The 23,862-nt window shown below is 41.7% G+C and overlaps 1 protein-coding gene across 1 annotated transcript; it reads left to right on the top strand.

Annotated features, from left to right (window-relative positions):
• The first annotated feature begins 301 nt into the window (after nt 1–301).
• On the top strand, nt 302–15,874 carry PSMC6 (proteasome 26S subunit, ATPase 6). Its single transcript, XM_042445224.1, has 14 exons — nt 302–466; nt 2,687–2,766; nt 3,568–3,607; nt 3,800–3,852; nt 5,935–6,002; nt 7,549–7,663; nt 8,897–8,984; nt 11,407–11,468; nt 11,551–11,674; nt 12,459–12,520; nt 13,371–13,491; nt 13,651–13,731; nt 14,330–14,401; nt 15,388–15,874. The coding sequence occupies exons 1-14, from the start codon at nt 382–384 to the stop codon at nt 15,504–15,506; spliced, it is 1,170 nt and encodes a 389-aa protein (XP_042301158.1). The 5' UTR covers nt 302–381; the 3' UTR covers nt 15,507–15,874.
• Nucleotides 15,875–23,862: the final 7,988 nt, after the last annotated feature.

The raw sequence follows: 23,862 nt of genomic DNA on the forward strand, positions 1-23,862 counted from the left end.
TACTTATAATAATAATAATGATTGACAAAGAGGGCCCAAGACCCTCTTTCAAAACCACAAATCCCAGGATCCCCCAGGACGGGGTTGCAGCCGGGACAAACTTCCTTCGAAAGAGGTCCGTTTGCCTCCCTCTTCCTGCAGTTCCCCTCCCAACCGCCAGAGGGGGAGCGCTCTCCCGGCGAGGCCGACGATGAACGAGCTCTGCGCATGCGCGGCCTCCGGAATCCTCAGCGTCAGGGGACAAAGCAGCAGAAAGAGAAGCCGCTCGGCCCTCTTTACCCGGCGTGCCTTGCGCTGCGCCTGCGCAGTGTCCGCTTCCGGCTCCGACTTGCCAGGGCCGGCGGTGCTGGCATCCTCTCCAGCCTCAACCTTGTCATCATCATGGCGGAGCCGCGAGACAAAGCGCTGCAGGACTACCGCAAGAAGCTGCTGGAGCACAAGGAGATCGACGGGCGCCTCAAGGAGCGTGAGTCTCCCGAAGGAGGAGGTCCTAGCGGCCCTGGGTCCCCCCTCTCGGTCCTAAAGAAAGAGCGAGGGAGGGAGGTTCCCTGAGTCTGCCTTCACAACAGCCCTGCCAAGTAGGCCCATAGAGAACAATTGGAGAATACTTGCCCATAGGGAATCATTGGGGATTGCTTGCCATAGAGATACATGGAGAATCAATCGCCATGATTCCCTATGGCCAATATTCCCCATAGAATCCTAGAGCTGGAAGAGACCCCAAGGGCCCTGATCCAGTCCAACCCCCTTCTGCCATGCAGGAGCTCTCAGTCAAAGCGTATCCATTGACAGATGGCCATCCAGCCTCCGTTTAAAGACCTCCAAGGAAGGAGACTCTGTCACCCTCCGAGGAAGGAGTGCGTTCCACTGCTGAACAGCCCTTACTGTCAGAAAGTTCCTCCTAATGTTGAGTTGGAATCTCTTTTCCTGGAGTTTGCATCCATTGTTCCAGGTCCTGTTCTCTGGAGCAGCAGAAAACAAGCTTGCTCCCTCCTCAATATGACATCCTTTCAAGTATTTAAACAGGGCTATCATATCACCTCCTAATCTTCTTTTCTCCAGGCTAAACATCCCTAGCTCCCTAAGGCGTTCCTCATAGGGCTTTATGGTTTCCAGACCTTTCACCATTTTAGTCACCCTCCTTTGGACGCATGGCTCCAGTTTCTCAATGTCCTTTTTGAATTGTGGTGCCCAGAACTGGACACAATATTCCAGGTGGATCCTGACCAAAGAAGAATACAGTGGCACTATGACTTCCCTTGATCTAGACAATATACTTCTATTGATGCAGCCTAGAATTGCATTGGCCTTTTTAGCTGCCGCATCGCACTGTTGACTCATATTCAACTTGTGATCTACATAGACTCCTAGATCCCTTTCACACGTATAAGTCCCCCAATCTGTATCTGTGCATTTCATTTTTCCGCCCCAAGTGCAGTACACCTTTCCCCAAGGTACATCTGTATGGACCATTTGCAGCTGTTTCTCCCACCCTCACATAGCCCTGGCCAGATGATGCAGGGCCAAAATACTGTCTACACGTGAGAAGGACAGTCCTGCACTGAATCCAGGCCATCCCTGCATTAAAGTGAAATTAAAAGACTCACCATTTGCTCCGGATCTTCCCAGAAAATCCAGAGTGATGCCAGGCAGCTGTTTACACACTGTCCTATCATGCCAGCACTGGTGCGAATCAATCCTCTGAGGTCCCAGCGAGACATCCGGACACGTGATCGACATCAGCATCTTGTGTTTGACCTCAGAAGGAGTGACTTGTTCTGCCAGGCAGCATAGCAGGATGCTGTGTAGACAGCTACCTGGTGTTACTCCAGAATACACAGGTAAAGGGGGCAGTTAGGGCTGATGCAAGGCCAGAATACTACAGAGGCAGCCCAGAGCTTGCAAAGAACAGTTCAAAACCAAGGCCAATGAGGACACCAAGCAAGTTTTAACCTCCACCAAGATCAGTGGTATGTTTCTAGGGGAAAGCACTTCAATTCCTGCTGTAAGCATGAATTGAAATGCTTTTCTTTAGAAACACTGCTGGCCTTGGTAGAGGTTAGAGCTTGGTTCAGTGTCCTCATCAGTCTTGGTTTTGAACCGTTCTTTGCAAGCTTATATTGTTTTGGCGAGTGTCCATGAAAAACAAAGACTTCTTTTATGCATCAAAGTAGAATTGACATCCTTTTCTGGATTCCCTATGGTATCATAGATTCATAGAGTTGGAAGTTGGAAGAGACCCCAAGGGCTATCCAGTCCAGCCCCTGCCATGCAGGAACTCACAATCAAAGCATCCCCAACAGTTGGCCATCCTGCTTAAAGACCTCCAGAGAAGGAGACTTCATCATACTCCAAGGGAGTGTGTTCCACTGTCGAACAGATCTTACTCAGAAGGACTTTCAGCCTCATCCTGTGCCTACCAACTTATCTTTCTGAGTTAGTGGAACTTGCTCCCAGATGTGCACAAGTTTGCACTGTACACTGATTTGCACAGCATTTCTGAGAATGAATTATGATGCTAGATTTATTAACATCTAATACAAATATGTCCAGAAACTGTACTCTCTGTTCTGCCATAGAGTGTTAGTGCAAGAATAACATTTCCTAGTTCTTCAAGATATCTTTTCCCTGCATGGGGATGAGAAAATGTGCATCAGCATTTTTTTCCTGATGTTTCTGACTGCAGTGAGGGAACAACTGAAGGAGCTTACCAAGCAGTATGAGAAATCTGAAAATGACCTCAAGGCTCTGCAGAGTGTTGGACAGGTGAGTTATAAAAGGAGTGAACCAGGCACTAATTCCTTGAAAGGGAACTGTCTTTGAGGATGGAAAGTGGGGAGAGGTGCATCTGAGCTGGAAGGGAGGTGTGTTGCATGGCTTTAGCCCAGGTTTAGTGAACTTTTACCTCTCCAGATATTGTTGCCCTCCATGACAGTCACACGTATCTGCTGAGAGTTGGAGTTCAGTCCTATTTGGAGGGCTACATGTTCCAACCCTGTTTTAAGCCTTTGTGATTTTCTGAGTTTGGTTAGTTCGTTGTTATTGGAGGAATCCTGATGCATAGTAAACAGAAAGTTTTATTATGGTTATTTATTAGAAATGTACATCCCTGCTTTTGTATAGGCTTCCAGGGTAGGATACAGTCACCTGTTTACAAGCAGACACACTTGTTACCACACTAACTATTTGCTACAAGCCCTCCCTGTTCCTCCCTTTGCTGTCCCAAGGATGAACTTGGGGCAAGAACATGAGATTGTGCTTTCCAGCTCCATTGGTGCCAGAGTCTAGCCAGTTTCAGTGACTGAGTTCTCTTGTAAGGTACAGAAATCACTGCTCCTTCTTGGCATCTCACTGGAGTCTCACCTGTGGAAAATAACCCATGGCTCTGATGCTCTGAGAAAAGCAGAAAAAAATCCACAGAAAAGTGTAACCCATCATGTCTGGAAGGCACTGAGTCAAGAAAGATTGCTGTAGATTGACAAATTTCATCACATTTCAAGGAACTATAAGCAAGGTTATTATGTTCCTAGGTGTAACATTCTCTCTCTCTCTCTTTCTTTTATGCAGATTGTTGGTGAGGTTCTTAAACAATTAACAGAGGAAAAATGTAAGTACCTTGGGATAGCATATATTAATAAGAGATCCAGCCTTTCTAATGGATTCTTTGACATGGGATGTTTGGCTTTAAGCCACATATCAGTAGCATTGCAGTAATGGTATGTGTAGAAAAGTTCTATCCACTTGCTCAGTGGAAGCCACAATCACAGATGAACTAAAAAGCTGTCATTTGTCTTTCTAGTCATTGTCAAAGCAACAAATGGACCAAGATATGTCGTTGGTTGTCGGCGTCAGGTGAGCAGCATGTTCTTTAATGTTTGTCAGTTTCACGGATTGTAACATGATCTGAGCAGAGTTGAGGATAGACAGTAGACAGTCTTGTGGCATCTTGTAAACTAATACTTTTTATTTGACATAGGTTTTTGCGGCCTCCAGAAAAGTTCAGTTGCTGTGTAGCCTCAATTGGTAGGGGTGAAACTTTAGCATTCTTGTTGGGCTCAGTTAGTGTGTGCGTGTGGAAAATGTGTCCTTTTCAAATCTGGCTTGCTTTTACATCTCTCTCCAGTGAGCGCCGTGACTCACTTGGATGGAAGCAGGCTGGGGTTGTGAGAGGTAGCCAGTCCGAAGTCAGGCTGTGTGGTCATGGGTTATCATCCCTCCTCTGAACATTATCACCTGAATCCAGATTGGCTGCCTTTTTGCTGTTTTAACGGAAGCTATGCAAGTTGCATGCTCTCAGCCTCAGAGGAAGGAAATAGCAAATCTCCTCTGAACAAATCTTGCCAAGAAGACCCCATCATAGGGGTTGCCTTAGGGCTGATGTGCACAACTTGGCAGTGAGTAGGGGCTAAAATTAATATAGGCTAAACTTTTTCAGGCTGCAGGTAGCATTTAATCAATAATTAATTAAGATTAATTCCATTGTCCTCTTCTGCCTGTCCCTCTCCTTGTGAGAAGGCCTAGCTGGGGAGGAGCCTTGTGGGGTGAGCATTTGCACATCCTCCTCCTTTGCTGCCTGACCTTCTCTTTGGGAGACATCTGAGTGGCGGAGGAACCTTGAAGTCGTTCCACATCCTTGTGGGCCACCTGAAATTCTTTGGTGGACTGCATGTGGCCTGCAGGCCATATGTTGCGCAGGCCTGCCTTAGGGTCTCCATAAGATGGAAACATTTTGAAGGCCCACAGCAACAAACAATGTTTCAGTAGATTGTATACTGCTTTGAGAGAGTCAGTGTTGTGTTGTGGCTTGAGTGTTAGACTAGAACTCTAGGAGATCAGGGTTCAAATCCTTGCTCAGCCATGGAAATTCACCAGGCGATTGCAGGCGTCTCACCCTCACAGCCTTGGAGGAGGGCAATGGGAAACTTATTCTGAATAAAGTTTTGCCAAGAAAATTCTATGAGAAGTTTGCTCTAAATCAGAATCAACTCAAGAAATACTGCTTTGAATGTATTTCTATTTAGAAAGAGTAACACAGAATGAATAAACACAATATGCTTTGCCAGGGGGATGCACTATTACTTGAACTCTGGTTGGGCAGCTGAAGCCTGAAGCTGTTGATCAGCCTCAGAGAGTGCTAAGAGGATCAGGTTTCTGACATTGGACTGGATTCAGCTGTAGGGCTGACACATGACTGTTTGGATGACTGCAACATAATAAATAGTGGTTTTAATATTAGGTGTACCATAAATGTTTTTGTCTTACATTTAAAGAACACCTCTGTTGTTGGTGTTGTTGTCAAAGTAAGGATCCTTCTTATCTGTTATTATCTCACAGATCTTTTTATTTCCTCTTCTGTGGATTTTGTCCCCAGATTGGTTTGAAAACTTAATTTTGCCATGTAATCACTTCAGTCTTTCTTCATTAGATTCAATGTGTGTGTGTGTGTGTGTGTTTAGTGGGGGGAGGAAGACAGCAGGAAGTAAAGTATATTGCTTTATTAGCAATGTAACCTGATATTTTTGCTTTCACCAGATACAGGGTCCTTATTGAGGCTGTTTATTCCACAAGCTTATATTTGGAATATCTCTTCTGCTCTTTGGCCAGATTTAGCAATTCATAGAATTATTGAATGGAAGAGACCCAAAGGGCCGTTCAGACCAACCTCCTGCCATGCAGGAAGATACAATCAAAGATCTCCCGACAGATGGCCATCCAGCCTCTGTTTAAAAACATCCAAAGAAAGAGACTTGACTACTCTTGAGAGCAGCACATTCCACTGTCAAACAGCTTTTACCATCAGGAAGTTCTTCCTAATGTTTAGGTGGAATCTCTTTCCCTGTAGTTTGAATTCATTGCTCTGTATCCTAGTCTCTGGAACAGCAGAAAACAAGCGTGCTTCATCCTCAATTGTTTCTTCTTTTTTTTAATCTACAGCTCGATAAAAGTAAACTAAAGCCTGGGACAAGAGTTGCATTGGATATGACCACACTAACTATTATGAGGTAGGTTTTTACTATCCAGGACTTTGTAGGGGAGCAGGAGACATTAGAGGGATGGAGAAAGCATGCGGCAGAGTTCTTGCAAAATAGAAGAATTAGCCACATGACTCTGTAGCAAAGAGAGCTGACTTTGGAGATAACCCTCAAAGCAGGGTTGGTCCATATGGGATCTTTGAGGGCCATCCCCACCATTGTGTGAGGTAGGTAGGTAGGTAGATAGCTAGATAGATAATGTCTCTGTGTATTGTCTTCTAAAAGTTCAAAATTGCCTCCCAGGTTTTCTAGTTCCCCACATTCTCCCTTGGGGGTGCATCCATACTGTAGAATTAATGCAGTTTGACACCACTTTAACTGCCATGGCTCCATCCTGCAGAATCCTGGGATTTGTAGTTTTGCGAGGCACAAGTAGTCTTTGACAGAGAGGGTTAAAGACCTTGTAAAATTGCAAAATTCCAGGATCCCATAAGGTGGAGCTAGAACACTGGAAATGGCGTCAAGTTGCTTTATTTCCTTAGACCATGTTGCAGTTTAAAAGATCTGCCTGGGCCTTAAATAGTAAAAAATACAAGAAAATAGACCCTCATTTTTTTCTCACCCCCCCCCCCCCCCAAGTATATGTCTTTGCTTGTTGGCCTTGTGTGAAAGTCCATAGTTTCTCCAGTTAGCTATAGAGAGATTTACTGAGCTTTTCCAATTATATTCAACAGTATCACAAGTTAAAACAAGATAATTCAAGATCTGTTTAAACAGTTTTAAAAATGTATTTGTGGGAGAGTTCAATGAAAGTAAACAGAGTTTTGTGGACAAAGTGTTCCATGTTTTCACAGCAGCGGTTGCTGTTCAAGAATTGGGGCTTGGCACTGAATCTTAGTTAAAAGACTGCGGTAGAAGCCAGGGATTCATTTGACTAAGAGCTTGTTTGTGTTCAGGCAAGCCTGTTTCATCAGTCTCATCGATATCTCATCAGTTTCCCCGTCTGTAAAATGTGGAGTAGCCTGACCTTTTTATAGGATATTCCTAAAGATTATTGTATGTGAAGGGCTTTAGTAACTCAGTTTGCATGTAATGCTAAAGCAAATTTAATACATGTGTATGCATAAAGTAGACCACGTAACTTTCACATTACCAGATTCTTAATTTGTTGTTGCATGTGCATCAGGAATTGTGGGTTTAAACAAACCAAGATTTGTTGGTGGTTTGTTTTAGCAATTAGCAAGAGGTTATTATTAAACCATGAATTTTGGGTCACATGTAAGGACAAGCCAAAGATGTGCTGAAATTGAACTAAATCCATTTTTATGGGTCTTCCTCATGGAGCAGAAGGAGATGTGTGAGGGTGAACACAAGCCATGGTTTTCTTGTTCAGTGTTTTGTGCAAACCTTCTTCCTGGAAAAGCACTACAGAAATACGTAGTTTTCTCCGATGTCTTCGTTTTTATGTTTGGATTACAACTAGTCAGGCAGAAAAAGTTTGGAAGTTGCTGTTAAGTTTTTTTTTAACTTCCTGTACAATCAAAATGGAATGTTTGGCATCATTTCTCCATTTTAGGTATTTGCCAAGAGAAGTTGATCCTCTGGTTTACAACATGTCTCATGAAGATCCTGGTGATGTCTCTTATTCTGAGATTGGCGGACTGTCAGAACAAATCAGGGAACTAAGAGAGGTACTTTCCCAGGTTTTTGTTTTGTTTTATATCAGTAAAAAAACAACAACTTTGGGTCACATTGGTTATAGCTTCATACCAAAGGAGACCTTTCAGATATCACAATAATGGTCCTTTCTACCATACCATGAAGAATCAGACATAAATCCTGGGATTGTCCACATCTTCCACCTGTTTCCTGATTCCCTCCTACTTTTTATAGTTTCTTTTAACCATAGGCTATTATCATAGTGGTTTGAATAAGAGATGTCTATGAGATCCTGTTATGAATAACTGCTGAGGTCTTGCAATTACTGTATTCATTTAAAACTTTTGATCCTGAACTTTTCTATTAAGATATCAACGTGGCTTTACCATGATCAAAAGAAATGCAGCAAGGACAGTAACAGTTCTTTTGAATTTGAAGACAGAATGACAAAAACAACCAGATGAAAACTTTTAGGTTGTAGCAGTAAAACAACATATTAACTTGCATCCCAAGCAGGAGGAACTTCCTTCAGTCATTTCACAAACGGGTTGCCATCATTGGGGGGGAAAACCTTTTCCCACTCATTACTCATCTAACCTCCCTTGAAAATACCATCCTTCGATAGATGTATACTTGAAAAAAAGAGTTTTTTAAGTATGTGATCCTATGCCATTGTAGGGTTTAAACTAACAACTCAAATTGATCCCTTTTTGTGGATTTTTCTTTTTAACAATGAGCTTTGTGTCTTGTTAGCCACAACAGAAATGGAATAGCTCCATTGATTACTTGCCCCACCAAAAAGGCCATTTTAGCAACAAAACAAAACAAAAAAAAAAAGTTACCCATCCTTAAAATGTTCTTTGTGGGGCTGCACCTACACTGCAGAATTCATGCAGTTTGACTCTGCTTTGACTGGCATGGTTGAATGATGTGGAATTCTAGGGTTTGTAGTTTTGTGAGATATTTAGCCTTCTATGTCAAAAAGCTCTGGTGCCACAACAAACTACAAACCCCAAGATTCCATAGGATGGAACCATGACAGTTAGATCAATATCAAACTGAATTAATTTTGCAATGTGGCAGCAGTCTAGGAGATGTGCATTTACAGTCTTTGTTTTGAATAATGTTATCTTTGGTTTATTGCTTGGTTTTGTTGTGTTTTTTGTGGGGAGTTTTCTATTCTAAATTGCTTTGGGAGCTTTTTAGACAAATCTGACATGTTTCTTAAAGTTAAAGAAGTCTGTCACATTGTTCTTTTTCAACAGGTTATAGAGTTGCCACTGACAAATCCAGAATTGTTCCAGCGTGTGGGGATTATACCCCCAAAAGGCTGCTTGCTGTATGGCCCACCAGGTTGGTCTCCTTAATGTGTTTTATGCTTTCCTCTTAAGACTCCTGAGCAAACAGGTTGGTCACTTGTGCACATTTCATTTCAGACCACTGTTGAGTGGTAGCATTCCTTCTTCAAGTGCAAATAGATTTAGTATGGAATGTCAAGCCTAAGTAAAACATAAAAATTCCAGATGCCATTTTGATGGACTTTCAGCCAGTTTTTAAAATTTCTTTGGTGTTTCAGGGAGGTTTCAGGGGCTTTGGTAGGTCACAGGAAACTGTGGTTTGGGCACATTTGGGGCAGTTTGGAGACAAAAAAATTTGGCCTAGAATTTAATTGGTTTAATATGGGGACTTTGTGAGGCGTCTGGCAGGGACCTCAAGGGCCAAACCAGGGGCTGCAATATGCTTATTCCATCTTAGTATCCTCAAGTTCTAAGTCATGCTTGCTTCCCCTTCCTCCTTTTGTGCAGCTCCTTAAGGAGAGATGCTAGCTGGCTCTTTGTGCTGGGCTTCAAAAGCCTTATTGCCATTGTTGGTGGGGAAAGGAAAACAGATCTAGAGCAGTGGTTCTAGGTATACCACTTGTGGGACAAAGAATCTATACAGATTGGATTCAGGCTTTACATAACACCTACCGATAATTTCCTCTGATCATTATAGCAATAAAATTAATTCTCAATAATGTCACTATAATGTTGTATTGAGAACCCAGTGTGGTGTAGTGGTTTGAATGCTGGACTAGGACCCTGAAGACCAGGGTTTGAATCCCCACTCAGCCGTGAAAACCCACTGGGTGACCTTGGGCAAGTCACACTCTCTCAGCCTCAGAGAAAAAAAATGGTGGTAAATCTCCTCTGAAGAATTCTTGCCAAGAAAACTCCATAGTAGGTTCACCTTAGGGAAATGACTTTAAGTCATACAACAGCAACAATGTTGTATTTATTTTGTGTTTCACACTTACCATAACATCATCCACAGTGTTACAAATTTCAGCTGTTAGTACAGGGGTAGGAATTGTGTGACCTGCCAGATATTCTTGGATTGTCCCAGTATCTCCTACCAAACACAGCCAATGGTGAAGAATACTAAGAGTTGCTTCCAGAAAACATCTGCTCTCCAAAAGCAAATCCTACCCCTGTGCTAATAGAATTACTATTTTTCTTTGTGTTTCCTCTCAACAGTGCTACTTCATTTTTTCACTCTTATTATGCAAATACAGTTCCTGTTATACAAATGTTGTTTTATTTCATTTTTATTCTTATATGTCTTCAGTCGTATAGATCATCTTATGCCCTTCATAAGTTCATAACATTACAGTCAGCCCTTCATATCGATAGATTCTGCATTTACAGATTCAACCAATCATGGTTCGAGAATATTCACATACAAAAAATTCCAAAAAGCAAACCTTGAGAAGGTGAAGTAATTCATGGCAAAACTCTTCCAAAACACAGCCATATAGCCCGAAAAAACCCACAAAACAAAGTGAACCTTGATCTGGCCATTTTATATAAGGAACACCATTTTAGTACACTGCTGTATATAAAGGGACTTGACATCGGTCCTGGAACCAATTATACCAAGGACCCACTGTAATCGTGAGGCATTCCTTCTGAACAATTTTGTAAAGTAGGCCAAACTGCAAGAAGGAATGGAGAAATACGATTTCCTAAATCATAGAATTGTGGAGTTGGGAGAGACCTCAGGGGGGCTATCCAGTCCAACCCCATTCTGCCATGCAGGAAATCTCAATCAAAGCATCCCCAACAGATGGCCATCCAGCCTCTGTTTAAAGACCTCCAAGGAAGGAGACTCCACCACACTCTGAGGAAGGAGTGTGTTCCACTGTCAAACAGCCCTTACTTTCAGAAAGTTCCTCCTAATGTTGAGTTGGAATCTCTTTTCCTGGAGTTTGCATCCATTGCTCCAGGTTCTGTTCTCTGGAGCAGCAGAAAACAAGCTTGCTCCCTCCTCAATATGACATCCCTTCAAATATTTAAACAGGGCTATCATATCACCTCTTAACCTTCTCTTCTCCAGGCTCAACATCCCCAGCTCCCTAAATCATTCCTCATAGGGCATGGTTTCCAGACCCTTCACCATTTTAGTCACCCTCCTTTGCACACGCTCCAGTTTCTCAATGTCTTTTTTGAATTGTGGTGCCCAGAACTGGACACAGTATTCTAGGTGGGGCCTGACCAAAGCAGAATATAGTGGCGCTATTACTTCTCTTGATCTCAATGATCCTATTAAGCTTCATAGCTGAGTGAGAATTTGATTCTAGGTTTCCTTGATCCATGCTCCATCCATCTCTTCATGTGTACGTTTATGTATTACATTTCTTCCCTACCCAATAGACTACACTATTGAGTGGTTGACATTTTAAAGTCTCTGCCATCTTAGTGCTTTACTTCTTGAACTTTGTGTGTTTTCCATCCAGGTACAGGAAAAACTCTCCTGGCCAGAGCTGTTGCCAGTCAGTTGGACTGCAATTTCTTAAAGGTAAAACAATAGAGTTCTAATCTAGAGTATTAAACAGAATTGTTTAATATCTGCTTCTTATGATACCCGTCCTGTTTCTTAGGTTGTGTCTAGTTCCATTGTAGACAAATACATTGGGGAAAGTGCTCGCCTGATCAGAGAAATGTTCAACTATGCCAGGGACCACCAGCCCTGCATTATCTTCATGGATGAAATTGATGCTATTGGTAAGACTGGTCATCTTTTATGTCCTCTGAGCATGTAGATGTGCCCTGGAGTGTTTCCCCAGGGAAAGTCTGTTATTTTCTGAGTATCTGTCTTGCATTGGAAAAAGCTGATTGTGTTGGAGCAGGGTTGAAAAAGTGTGTGGCTGTCCAGATACTGTTGGACTACAAATCCTATCAGCACTGGCCAGAATACCCAGTGGTGAGGAATGCTGGCTGTTTCAATTCAACAAGAGCTGGAGTGCCATGTCTTCCACATCTTAGCATTAAACAGGGATCAAGAATCGGAGAATGTCAGAAGGGTAGCACTGCTAATATCTAGTACCAAAAAATACAGAGTTCTGTGATGTGTGAAAACTAAGGAGTCATTATGACAGCCTGCCTGGAGCATATCATAAAGCAACTGGCAGGCTGTAAAAGTGATTTAAAGGTTCACAGGATTCAGTGCCTACACAGATTCATTGGTACCTAGAAATTTATTTTTGTGTGTTTTTGAAGGGAATATTTTTCTAAAAAGTTAGTGCTTATTTGTCACCCTTTTGTCTGGACCAGAGGTAGAAAACCTGTTCACCTCCAAATGTTGATCTGCAACACCTCCCATCATATCTTGCCATTGGCTGTGCTGCCTGGGACTGATGAAAATTGGAATCTAATAGCATCTGGAGGGGCATAGGTTCCCTTTCGTTCCAAATAAAAATGTTATTTTAAACTTCCAAGTCGATTTTTAGAATCTAGTCAAAATTTAAGGAACCACTGTTTTCTGATTCTGCTTATTTCCCCCTCCCAGGTGGTCGTCGGTTTTCAGAGGGAACATCAGCTGACAGAGAAATTCAAAGAACTTTGATGGAGGTAAAGTTCCTATGTATGGAGTCCAACCAGGTGCCCATCCCCATAGACTCTTTTACAGAACCAAGTAGTCAAAATGTGAGGTCAGTGTATTTTGTCTTATCAAAGCTGGCTGTGCTTTCAAGGAACTTGTGGCCACAAGCTGTTCAGGCTTGAATGACACATGCAGAGATATGATTAAGTGGCTCGCCTGCCTCCAGGTCAAAAAATCTGGAAATTCTTTGGAGATCTCAAAACTTTCTCCTATTGGACACTGGAAATCTTTTGGAACCACTCTCAGGTTTGTTTGTTTTTTAATTAAAGGTTCACCACATGTGATCGAAGGGTTGCAGAGAGGCTGCTTAAAATTAAAACTTCATGTGCATGGACCCTTGCAGATTCTTTGTACATCAGCTATGGAAAGGAAGGTTGTATTCCATAAGGTGAATAGCCACATGGGTAGGGCAGCCGTGGTCAGAGAAAGTGGCCTGTTCTTCCATGACTGTGAAGAGTACAGCCTTCCTACATGTTATGAATAAATGAGATCCATGGTTCTCATAGAAGAGATCAGCCCCCCCCCCCCAAAAAAAAACCTGTTACCTTCTGGATGTGTTAGACTACAACTCCCAGAATTCTTCATCTTAACTGGCTGGTTGATTGGGGAAACTGCAATCCATCATTCTCAGAAGATATCAGGTTGAAGAAAACTGGGACAAATTATAAGGATATGTCTTAGATTCCATGTTGCATGTATTTGGAAAGAGCAGCAGAGCAATATCTCATTACACTTTTCCACCTTCTGGTTTGGATGAGCTTTCAAACTGACAGAACATCAGAGCTAGCTGACACAAATGTTTTCTTCATCATGTTTCAGTTATTGAATCAAATGGATGGATTTGACACCCTGCATAGAGTTAAAATGATTATGGCTACAAATAGGCCAGATACCCTGGATCCAGCTCTGCTGCGTCCTGGACGGCTGGATAGGAAAATTCGTGAGTGAACCTTTTGTATCAACTTAATTCTCTGCCTCCCGCTTTGTTTGTGAATCAGTCGATCACTTTATTTATACCCAGTCCTTTTATCAAGTCTAGGACTCAATGCAGCTTACAGAAAATAATATAAAATTATTTTAATTTTTCTTTCTCTTTTAGACATTGATTTACCAAATGAACAAGCCAGGTTAGATATACTGAAGATCCATGCTGGGCCTATAACTAAACATGGAGAAATTGGTAAGTTCCTAGGATTTTATGACATCTGTTTGAAGAGTAACGAACACCTATTTAATGTCTGTGGGCCCCATAGATTTCATATTGCACTTAGTTGTGGAACCTATTCCAGCTTTTCATTTCACGTATTAAAATACGTTATGAGCTATCAAGATGAATTCATCTTATGGTGACCTTACAGCTGAGGGGCCCTGGTCATCAACAGTTCTTCTCAGGTCTTACAAACCAACCTTGATTGATTCAGTCCACCCATCATGCAGTGTTCATCTTTTCCAATAGCTTTCCACTTTGCTGAGCACTATCATCTTTTCCAGTAAGTCTGTAGTTTCAGAGTATATCCAAAATACAATAATGTCTATTTAGTCATCTTGACTTCTAGTGAGTGTTCTAGCTTCATTCACTTTTGTACTTGTTTATTTGTCTTTTTGGCAGTCCACAGTATCCATAGAATGACTACTGATACTTTATTTATATCCCTCCTTTTCACCAGCTTTGAGGCTTACAAATGTTGCCTATATGGGATTTGGAGTCATTTTTGCAATGAGATGCTACATGCAGCTCAATACTCTGCTTAACTTAGCAATTTATGTCTTATACTTAGATTATGAAGCAATCGTGAAGCTTTCTGATGGCTTTAATGGAGCCGATCTGAGAAATGTCTGTACTGAAGCAGGTAAGGAATGGAGAGACTTTCAGCACTTCTTTTGAAGCTTTATTTTAAACGCAGGAAATCCATTGCATATTGCAGCCTGAAAAAGGGACCCCTGCCTGGTCTTTGTACTCCTGTTAAAGTAGGGATGGTCAATGTTGGATTGTAGCTCCTGATCCATCACCATTGGTTTTACTGACAAAGGCTAAAAGGGAGTTGCAAGTCAATAGAAAGTAAATAAACATGGAGGTCTATAATTGCTGATCCCTGTCATGCTTGTGGCAGCTAGGACTCTTCCACACTACACACTTGTAGTGCTGCAGTTCCACTTTATTTGCTATGATTCCTTCCTACAGAATCCTGGGATTTTCCATTTAGGAAAGGCATATAGAATTCTGAGCTACAGAGCTCTAGTGCCCCTAACTACAAACCCCAGGATTCCATAGGATGAAGTCATGGCAATTGAAGTGTACAGGGAGTCCCACTTATCTGATGGGTTAGGACTGGAGGACTGTCAGAAAATTAGTATTTCTGCATAGCAGAGGGCTGAACTGGATGGCCCTTGTGGTTTCTTCCAACTCTATGGCTGCATCTGCATTGTAGAAATAATCTGCCTTGAAACTACTTTAACTGCCATGGCTCATTCCTATGGAATTCTGGGAAATGTAGTTTGTTGTGGCATGAGAACAAAGTGGATGCAGCCTATGATTCTGTGGTTGAAAGGCGAAACCCAGTCTTTTTCTGGCTAGCAAATGTAAGACTGAAAGATTGTGCCAAGTCAACTGAGAGGAAAAACAACATGCTGAGTGAGCAGCAGGTATTAAAAGAGTGGAATATGGCTATTAATTTAGATCTGTGGAGACAGCTGTACGTCTGTCAAAAAATGAGTCATTGAAAAGAGAGGGATCCCTGTAGTGTGAAAGAGTCCCTGGATTACTGAAGAAATAAGAACTCAGAGCTGCCTATCATGAACCAGATTTGTTTTGTATGTCTCTTGCTTGTCTTTGCAGGCATGTTTGCCATTCGTGCCGATCACGACTTTGTTGTTCAGGAAGACTTCATGAAGGCTGTTAGGAAAGTCGCAGATTCCAAGAAGCTGGAGTCGAAGTTGGACTACAAACCTGTCTGAATGTAACCGTGCCATTTACATGGCTAACTGACTGCATGGGGAACATCGGGGCTTGATAGGGAAAAGGAGAATCAAAAGTACCCCTTGATTGTGTTCATATTGCAAGTATTTCTATTACAGTGGTGAGCCTACCAGCTGTTAAGTTAGTGCTGTGTCTGCTTGCAGGAGAGTGTGGCATGTTGACTACACCAGGGCCTGTTTAATGAGTGCAGAATAAAATATGTCATCACATGGAAACTCTGTACAATGTACCAAGTTTCTTTCATTTCAGCAGATTTTTTTAAAGTATGTGTCTGATTTTATATAATTGTCATTTTTTTCTTCCCTTAAGCAGTTGAATAAAACTTGTGGAAATCCCTTCCCCTCGATACGTTTTTGCTCAGTTTATTTCAAAACAAGAATTAGACCACTTGAGGCTTTTGCCTCTCATGACACACCTTGCAGCCTCTTGATGCAAAACCTTTTCTTGGAACAAAGTTTCTACCCTTCATGCTTTATAAACGGTTTCAAGTATTTTATTTCATTTATATGCTGCCTTTCTCCTGAAGTGGTACTCAAGGTGGCTCACAACAATATTTGTTAAGATATTTCTGTTCCACCCTATAGTAGAAGATCTCAGGGTACAGGTAAAATCAATGCTAGCAGGTCGAAACATTTTAAAACAGCAAAAATCAATTAAATAGACTAAATATATTTAGAACATTAACAAGTTTGTTGTTGTTAACTGCCTTCAGATCAATCTTGACCAATGGCGACCCTGTCGATGAGACATCTCCAAGATGCCCATCCTCGGCTGTTCTGCCTAACTCTTGCAAACCCATACTTATGATCTCTTTAATAGAGTCTATCCATCTTGCCTACGGCCTTCATCTCTTTCTACTTCCACCTTTCCTAGCATTACTGGTTTTTTCCAGTGATTTATGTCATTTCATGATGTGTCCAAAGTATGCCAGCCTAAGTTTTGTCATCCTGGCTTCCAGAGAGATTTCTGGCTTGATCTGCTCTAGGATCCATTTGTTTGTCTTTTTGGTCATCCATGGGATCCTCAGCACTCTTCTCCAGCACCACATCTCAAATGAATTGATTTTCTTCCTATCTTCTTTTTTAACTGTCCAGCTCTCACATCCATACATTGTAATAGGGAATACAGTGGCTTGGATGATTCTGACTTTAGAGTTCAGCTGTATATCTTTACACTTTATAGGATTTTGTCTAGTTCTGTCATAGCTGCCCTCCCCATTTTTAATCTTCTGGTCTCCTGCCTGCAGTTCCCATTTCTATCAGTATTTGATACCAGATATGAGAACTCTTTTACTATTTCTTTTCCCTCATTGTCTAGTTTGAATTTATGTAAGTTCTCTGTAGTCATTATTTTTGTTTTCTTTATATTCAACAGTAAGCCTCCCTTTGCATTTTCTTCTTTGATCTTCCTTAGTAGTTGTTTGAGGTCTGTGAGGTTTTCTGCTAGTATTATGGTGTCATCAGCATAGCTCAGATTGTTGATATTTTTTTTCTCCTATTTTCACTCCTGCTTTCCTTACAATATATTCTGTATACCAGTTGAACAGCTAGGGTGATAAGATGCCACCTTGTCTGGCCCCTTTGCCAATTAGGAACCAGTCTGTTTCTCCATATTCTGTTCTGACAGTAGCATCTTGTCCTGAGTACAGATTCCTCATCAGCACTATCAGATGCGTTGGCACTCCCATGTCTTTTAAGGGCATTCCATAGTCTTTCATGATCTGTGAAGTCAAAGGCTTTGCTACAGTCTGTAAAGCACATGCTGATTTTCTTTTGGAATTCCTTGGTGTGCTCCATTAGCCATCATATGTTTGTGATGTGGTCCCTAGGGCCTCTTCCTTTGCTGAACCCTGCTTGGACCTCTGGGATCTCTCTTTCCATGTATGGCTGGAGCCTATGTCGCAGAAGTTTGAGCATTATTTTGCTTGCGTGGGAGATCAGTGCTATCGTCCTGTAGTTGCTGCAGTCTCTCCTTGTTTGTGGATATTGATCGTTTCCAATCTGTTGGCCATTTTGTTTTCCATATCTGTGACTTATGTTGCTTAGCACTGGAGTTGACTCTTGCCCATGTGGATTGCAGCATTTCAATTAGAATATCATCTGTTCTTGGAGACTTGTTTTTTGCCATTTCCCTTCTTGCAGCTTCCACCTCGCTTTTTAGAATTTTTATCAAGTTACACAGGTTAAAAACCCTTGGTGTAACTGTGAATCAGCGAGGCTTTAATAAACAGCTGTGTTTTTACTTGGCACCTACATGAAACCACTGTTGATGCCTCCAAGGGGAGGGCTATCCACAGTCGGGCTGCCACAGCTCTGTCCTTATGCTGCATTTATTTTAGTGGTGGGACACAAGAGGAGGGCCACCCAGCAGACCTCACCCCTCAGCAGACACATATTAGCAGAGGTGTTCCCTCAAGGATCGAGCCATTTTAAATACAGAAATTTTTGGGAAAGGGTTAAGAACTGCTTGTTTTCCACTCAGTTCTGAATTTTTTAAAAAATACAGGCAATTCAAACATCAAACATGAAAGGAAGAATGAAATTTAGGAGTGCAGCACTGCTACTGCTAACATCTTGTTTAGTGCCCTGTCAGTATCTAGTTTTCTTTAAGGACCATCTTGAGAAGAAAGTAAAAGGGCATAGATTGGGATGGGTAAGAGCAATCGGTCTTGGAGTCTACCAAAAATGCTGCCCAAAAAACTTTTGGATATGGTGAGTCCATTTCCTCTTTTGAAAAGTATTTTTGATGTTAAACTGTGAAAGTGGGGCTGAAGATCTATTTTAAAAGTGATTTACAACTCCTGGATGTTTTCAAGAGCAAAAAATCACCATTCATTCATTCATTCATTCAGCCATCAAAAGGAACCATATCTTGTCCACACACTATCTAGAAATTTTGCCCTACTAGTAAATCTGTTATCTTTCATTAGAGAAAGCAGATCTGAAAATGTAACCTAGTATATAACACATAGTTTCTTGAGTATGGTGTTTATTACCAGTACAGGCATACTTGAATTAACAATTCATCTGCCAGTGAGGCGCCACCTTACAAAGGTTTTCCTTTCTCATCCTCCGTCCAATCCTCCTATCATCAATGTTGCTAAAAAACTTTAATGTAGACAAACACAAAGGTTTGGTGTCCAGTTTCACTAATATATAGTAAACAATGCAAACAAAGCTAGAGTTTGGAAAGATTGGGCCTCGACTAGCCATTCCTACTGTAGCTGTGTGTGCCTGCCTGCAAGAGGAAAAGTACACAGCAGCTGCCTCCAGAATCCCTTACTGAGCGTGCGTGAACAGCAAGGCAAAGGGGACAGCAGAACACCCTGTCTGCTTCATCCGCTACCCCCACCATGCTTTTCAAAAAAGCACAGATCTGTAACCCTGACCACCAAAGTGAAAATTATAATAGAACTGGAGGCTGGTGAAAGAAAAAATCATCCCTGCATGCATTTTGGAAGGTCTTTCAAATGGTCCTCTGAAGGTACTAAACATTTTTGTCGACTTACCACGCTTGCTTGGCATGACTGTTTCATTTCATGTGTGCATATTCTTAATTTTGGACAAAACGTTTACTGAGTCTCTCTTTCTTTGCATTTTGAAAGAGACAAGGCCAAAAGCAAGAGAGAACACAGATCAGGTGCATCAGAGGTGGGCATAGTACAGCCCATGGGCATGTAGTGCCTCAAGCTCCCCAGCAGTGCCTTCCATTTAAAAATATTTTTATATTATTTGGGGGCAATTTTGTCCCCAAATCAGAGCCCTTGCTTTCATGAAAATCCCCAGCCCCAACAAGTACCCGAAAAACCTGCACAAATACATTTTAAGTCTCTCAAAATGGCAACAAGAAGTGATGCAACGTTTTGAGAAGGACTATGTTTAGGTGGTGGAATTGGCCTCTGGTTGCCCTACATTTGCAGAATAGGAGTGCTTAGATTATCTCCCATCTCCATAACATACTGTTAACATATAATTGGAAGTTGTATAATTAGTCTTCATTACAGTGGGACCTCCATATTAGCTGGAGTTACAGGCACAGGATGCCCGTGAAAGCAGGAAAACCACAAATAAACTTGTTTTTACCTGCGATAAAACCTCTCTGGGAATCCTAGGTCCCCCAGCATATCTGCCAGAAAGTGGCCACAGAATCACATGGGAGGACCTAAAATGCCTAGAGGAGCATTTTCTCTAATAAAGCCAAAAGTCATCCAGCACAATTCTATAGAGTTGTGCTGGATGACCTAGAGAACGTATTAATCAAATACAGAAATACGTCCGCAAAAGTCAAAGGTGAATAGTCAGCTGTATATCTTTGATGGGATTTTTTTTAATTTCAATTTTTGTGCTGTTTTAAGAAAAATATTTAAATGAAATTTCATTAAAATTTTTGATTTTTTAAATGCAGATTTGTAATCAACCTTGGAAAGTACTTTGAAGGGGAAAGGGCAGGGCATGCTTAGTTATGGAGATCTTTCTGAAATACTCTCCTTCCACCAGATGGCTTGGTTTTGTGAGAGTACAGCGATGACAAAAGGGTCTTCCAACAGTGCTGCTTAGCCTGTTGAAATGAATTAAGCTGACTGCTGTGAACTCTTGCGAACTCCTCTAAAGATAGACTGTAGAATACACCCTTGGGGTCTTCGGAGTGATGGAAATGAGGAACTGTGGGCCAGGAGGATAGTTGGAAGTGAGCTGACAAACTTAGGAAGACAAGAGGTCAAATGTACATGTGTAAATTTACAGCGCTTTATAAATAAAGGTTAATAATAATAATAATAATAATAATAATGTATAATGTATAATTATAAAGTTGGTAATGGAATTTCCAAGATGTCAATTCTGCTTGCTGCATTAGGAATTGAGAAATCTCTCCCAAACCTGGGGACCACCAGATGTGTCAGGCTATAATTTCCATTGTCCCCAAACAACACTGGATGCTGCCTAGGGATGGTGGGATTGTAGTCTGACAAGTCGGGAGGGCAGTCGACAATATCATACAAGTGTTACTCTAGTCCACTGATGGATAGACAGCTGTACTGTGGATAAAGACACAAATCTAAGCAGATGGCTTCTTTTTATTAATCGTTTTTATCCTGCCTTCCAGGGAAAGGTCTTCGCAGGTTGGCTCTGCTTCAGTTTCAAAACAAACCAGTCAAATAAGCAAATCTGGCAACCTATCAGCCTGGAAATTTCTTTCTTTCTTTCTTTCTTTCTTGTTTGTTCTTCAGATTACCATTCCCTTGTTCAATAAACAAGGTGATTCAAATAGAATGGTGCAGAACTGAACTAAGTCAATACATCTGAGGAAATAGACTGAAGTCTAGGAAAGTTCATGCTGCCAACCTCTTTCAGTTAGTCTCAAAGGTGCTGCAAGATCTCTCTACCTAGGGAACTAAAAACAGCTTAACTTTTGCACGGTTCCTTTGAAATCCCCCTGTATAATCATGGGGCCAGTTCACCTAATTAAAATGAAATCAAAGTTAAAAGGAGTGAGTAGCAGGGGAATCAACCAGTGTCCAGCAGAAAAAGGTTTGTGGGAAAAGCAAGGCAAAAGGAGTCCGCTAGGCAGTGGCCCCATCCCTGTTAGTGGGCTGGTGGAGCCACTCTGGAATTTAATTCAGATGTTAAAAGAACTCTCCCAAGATTGTTGTTTGTTGTTAAGTCACTTTGGACTTAATGAGAGACCTCCAAGATCCATCAATTGCCCTGTTCAGCTCTTGCAAACTCAGGGCTCTCGCATCAGTCCACCTGTAATGGGTTTGTCTCTTTTCCTGATTTCCACTTTACCAAGTGATTTCCACTTTACCAAGCATTATGTTTTCCAGTGAGTCAGCTCATGTCATCTTGTGATATATTTGCTTCTAGGGAGTGTTTGGGCGTGATTTGATTAAGACCTATTCATTTGTCTTTTCAGCAGTCCCTGCTATCCTCAGCATTCTCCTCCAGCACATCTCAAATGAGTTGATCCTCTTCCTGGCAGCTTGCTACACTGTCTAGCTCTCACAAACATACAGAGACATAAATCATAGAATCATAGAGTTGGAAGAGACCACAAGGGCCATCCAGTCCAACCCCATTTTGCCATGCACAAAATCACAGCCAAAGCATCTTCGACAGATGGCCATCCAGTCTCTGTTTAAAGACCTCCAAAGAAGGAGATTGCACCACTCTCCAAAGGAGTGTCTTGCACTTTCAAACAGCCCTTACTGTCAGGAAGTCCCTCCTAATGTTGAGGTGGAATCTCTTTTCCTGGAACTTGCATCCATTGCTCCAGATCCTATTCTCTCGAGCAACAGAAAACAAGCTTGCTCCCTCCTCAATATGACATCCCTTCAAATATTTAAACATAACTGTCATGTCACCTCTTGACAAGCCTCTTCTCTAGGCTAAACATACCCAGCTCTGCAAGCCTCTCCTCATAGGGCATGGTTTCCAGACTTTTCACTATTTTAGTTGTCCTCCTCTGGACACACTCTAGCTTCTCAACATCCTTTTTGAGCAGCTGTGCTCAGAACTGAACTCTGTATTCCAGGTGAGGCCTGGAAATACCATGGTCTGGATTAGAACACTTTAGTATTTAATAACATGTATTTACACTTGTGGATCTTATCTACCTCCTTCATGGCTGCTCTTCCAAGTCGTAGCCTTCTGATTTCCTGAGTACCTTTTGGGACTAAGAGACTCTCTCTCAAGATTCTCAGATGAACTGTTGGGTCCTCCTCCAGCTTCCTTTTCCACCAACTTTCTTTGGAAACATGGTGAGATAAATATTTCTTCTTAACCTGAACTATTCAGTAGTTAGATTAGAATATAGCCTTTCTATGTAAATATAGATTAAATCCATTAGTAAAATTTTGTTTGAACTTCAAGCTACTTCTGTTTTTTTTAGTCAGTCTTAGTTCTCAGGGAGTAGAGTTAGACAAGGACATGTTTTCTGCTACTCTGTTAATTTAAAGCTAGACCCTTACAGGCTTGGCTTTGACATTTTTGATATTGAAATCTTTTTGTTTCCCTACCAAAACCTTAGGAAACTTAAATTAGCCAAGACCGTTAAGATGACGCTTGTCTGCAGCTTGTCTGTTGGACTATAAACTCTTCCATTAAAGTTAGGAGTAATGGACAGCCAGGGAACTAGGAAGGCAGAGGTGCCCCTCAACCATGCTGCCAAAATTTGGCAGCAAGACAAACTGCTTTATTTCCTCACTGTGGATACACCTAGGAGGACCTCGGTCTTATCTGGATTAAGCTTCAGTTTGTTTTCCCCCATTTAGTCCTTTATGGACAGCAGGCGCCATTCAGCACTGAGACAGTTCTCTTAGAATTAGATGGAAACTAGAAAGAGATGGGTGTCATCAGTATACAGTCGGCCTTTCTTATACACTGATTTCTTATACATGGATTCAAGCATCCACGGTTTGAAAATCTTCCAAAAAAAGTATAAGTATCAAATCTCAAACCTTGATTTTCCATTTTTTATAAGGGACACCATTTTGTTATGTCATTATATTTAATGGGACTTGAGCATCCACGGATTTTGTTATTCACGGGGGATCTTGGAAGCAAACCCCAGCGGATAACAAGGGTCCACTGTACTAATGACACCAAAACTCAAAATCCTGAATAATCTTTCAGAACAGTGTGGTTGACAAAACCGGGTCAAGGAGAAGTCCACAGGTCAACAGCCATGTAGTTGAGCAGGAAACCTTCAGTGCCACTTTCTCAGATCACCCTTCCAAGGATAGGAACTACTGCATCCTAGCCTTGGAAGGATGATGGAGGGCTCTGGAGAAACAGATTCAGTTTTGGTTTACAGCAGCATGTCTAGAGTAAGCAATGGGATAAAACTTGAGCTGGGAAAGAGCAGTATTCTGCTCTTGGTGATCCTGCTGTAGCTGGTTGTGCATGCCTATATCAGGCAAGGTAAACAGCAGTTGCCTCCAGAATCCCTTACTGAGCACAGATGAACAGCAAAATAAATGGGAAAGCTGATAGTTGATAAGTTTGCTACGCTATTCTTAATGTTAATTGTCAGAAAAGACACCTGCCTGGTGTAGTGGTTTGAGTGTTGGACTATGAGTCTGGAGAGCAGGATTTGAATCCCAGCTTGGCCATGGAAACCCACTGGGAGACCTTGGGAAAGTCACACTTTCTCAGCCTTAGAGGATGGCAATGGCAAAACCCCTCTGATGGAACATGCCAAGAAAAGCCTAGGATAGGTTCACCTTAGGATCGCCATAAGTCAGAAACAACTTGAAGGCACAACAAGAAAAGAGAAGGCTGCTGAAAGTACAGTATGTCATTCCTGAATGCATTTTGAAAGAAGCCTTCAAGTGGT

This window comes from Sceloporus undulatus, chromosome 1 (genome assembly GCF_019175285.1).
Source record: "Sceloporus undulatus isolate JIND9_A2432 ecotype Alabama chromosome 1, SceUnd_v1.1, whole genome shotgun sequence".
NCBI lineage: Eukaryota > Metazoa > Chordata > Lepidosauria > Squamata > Phrynosomatidae > Sceloporus > Sceloporus undulatus.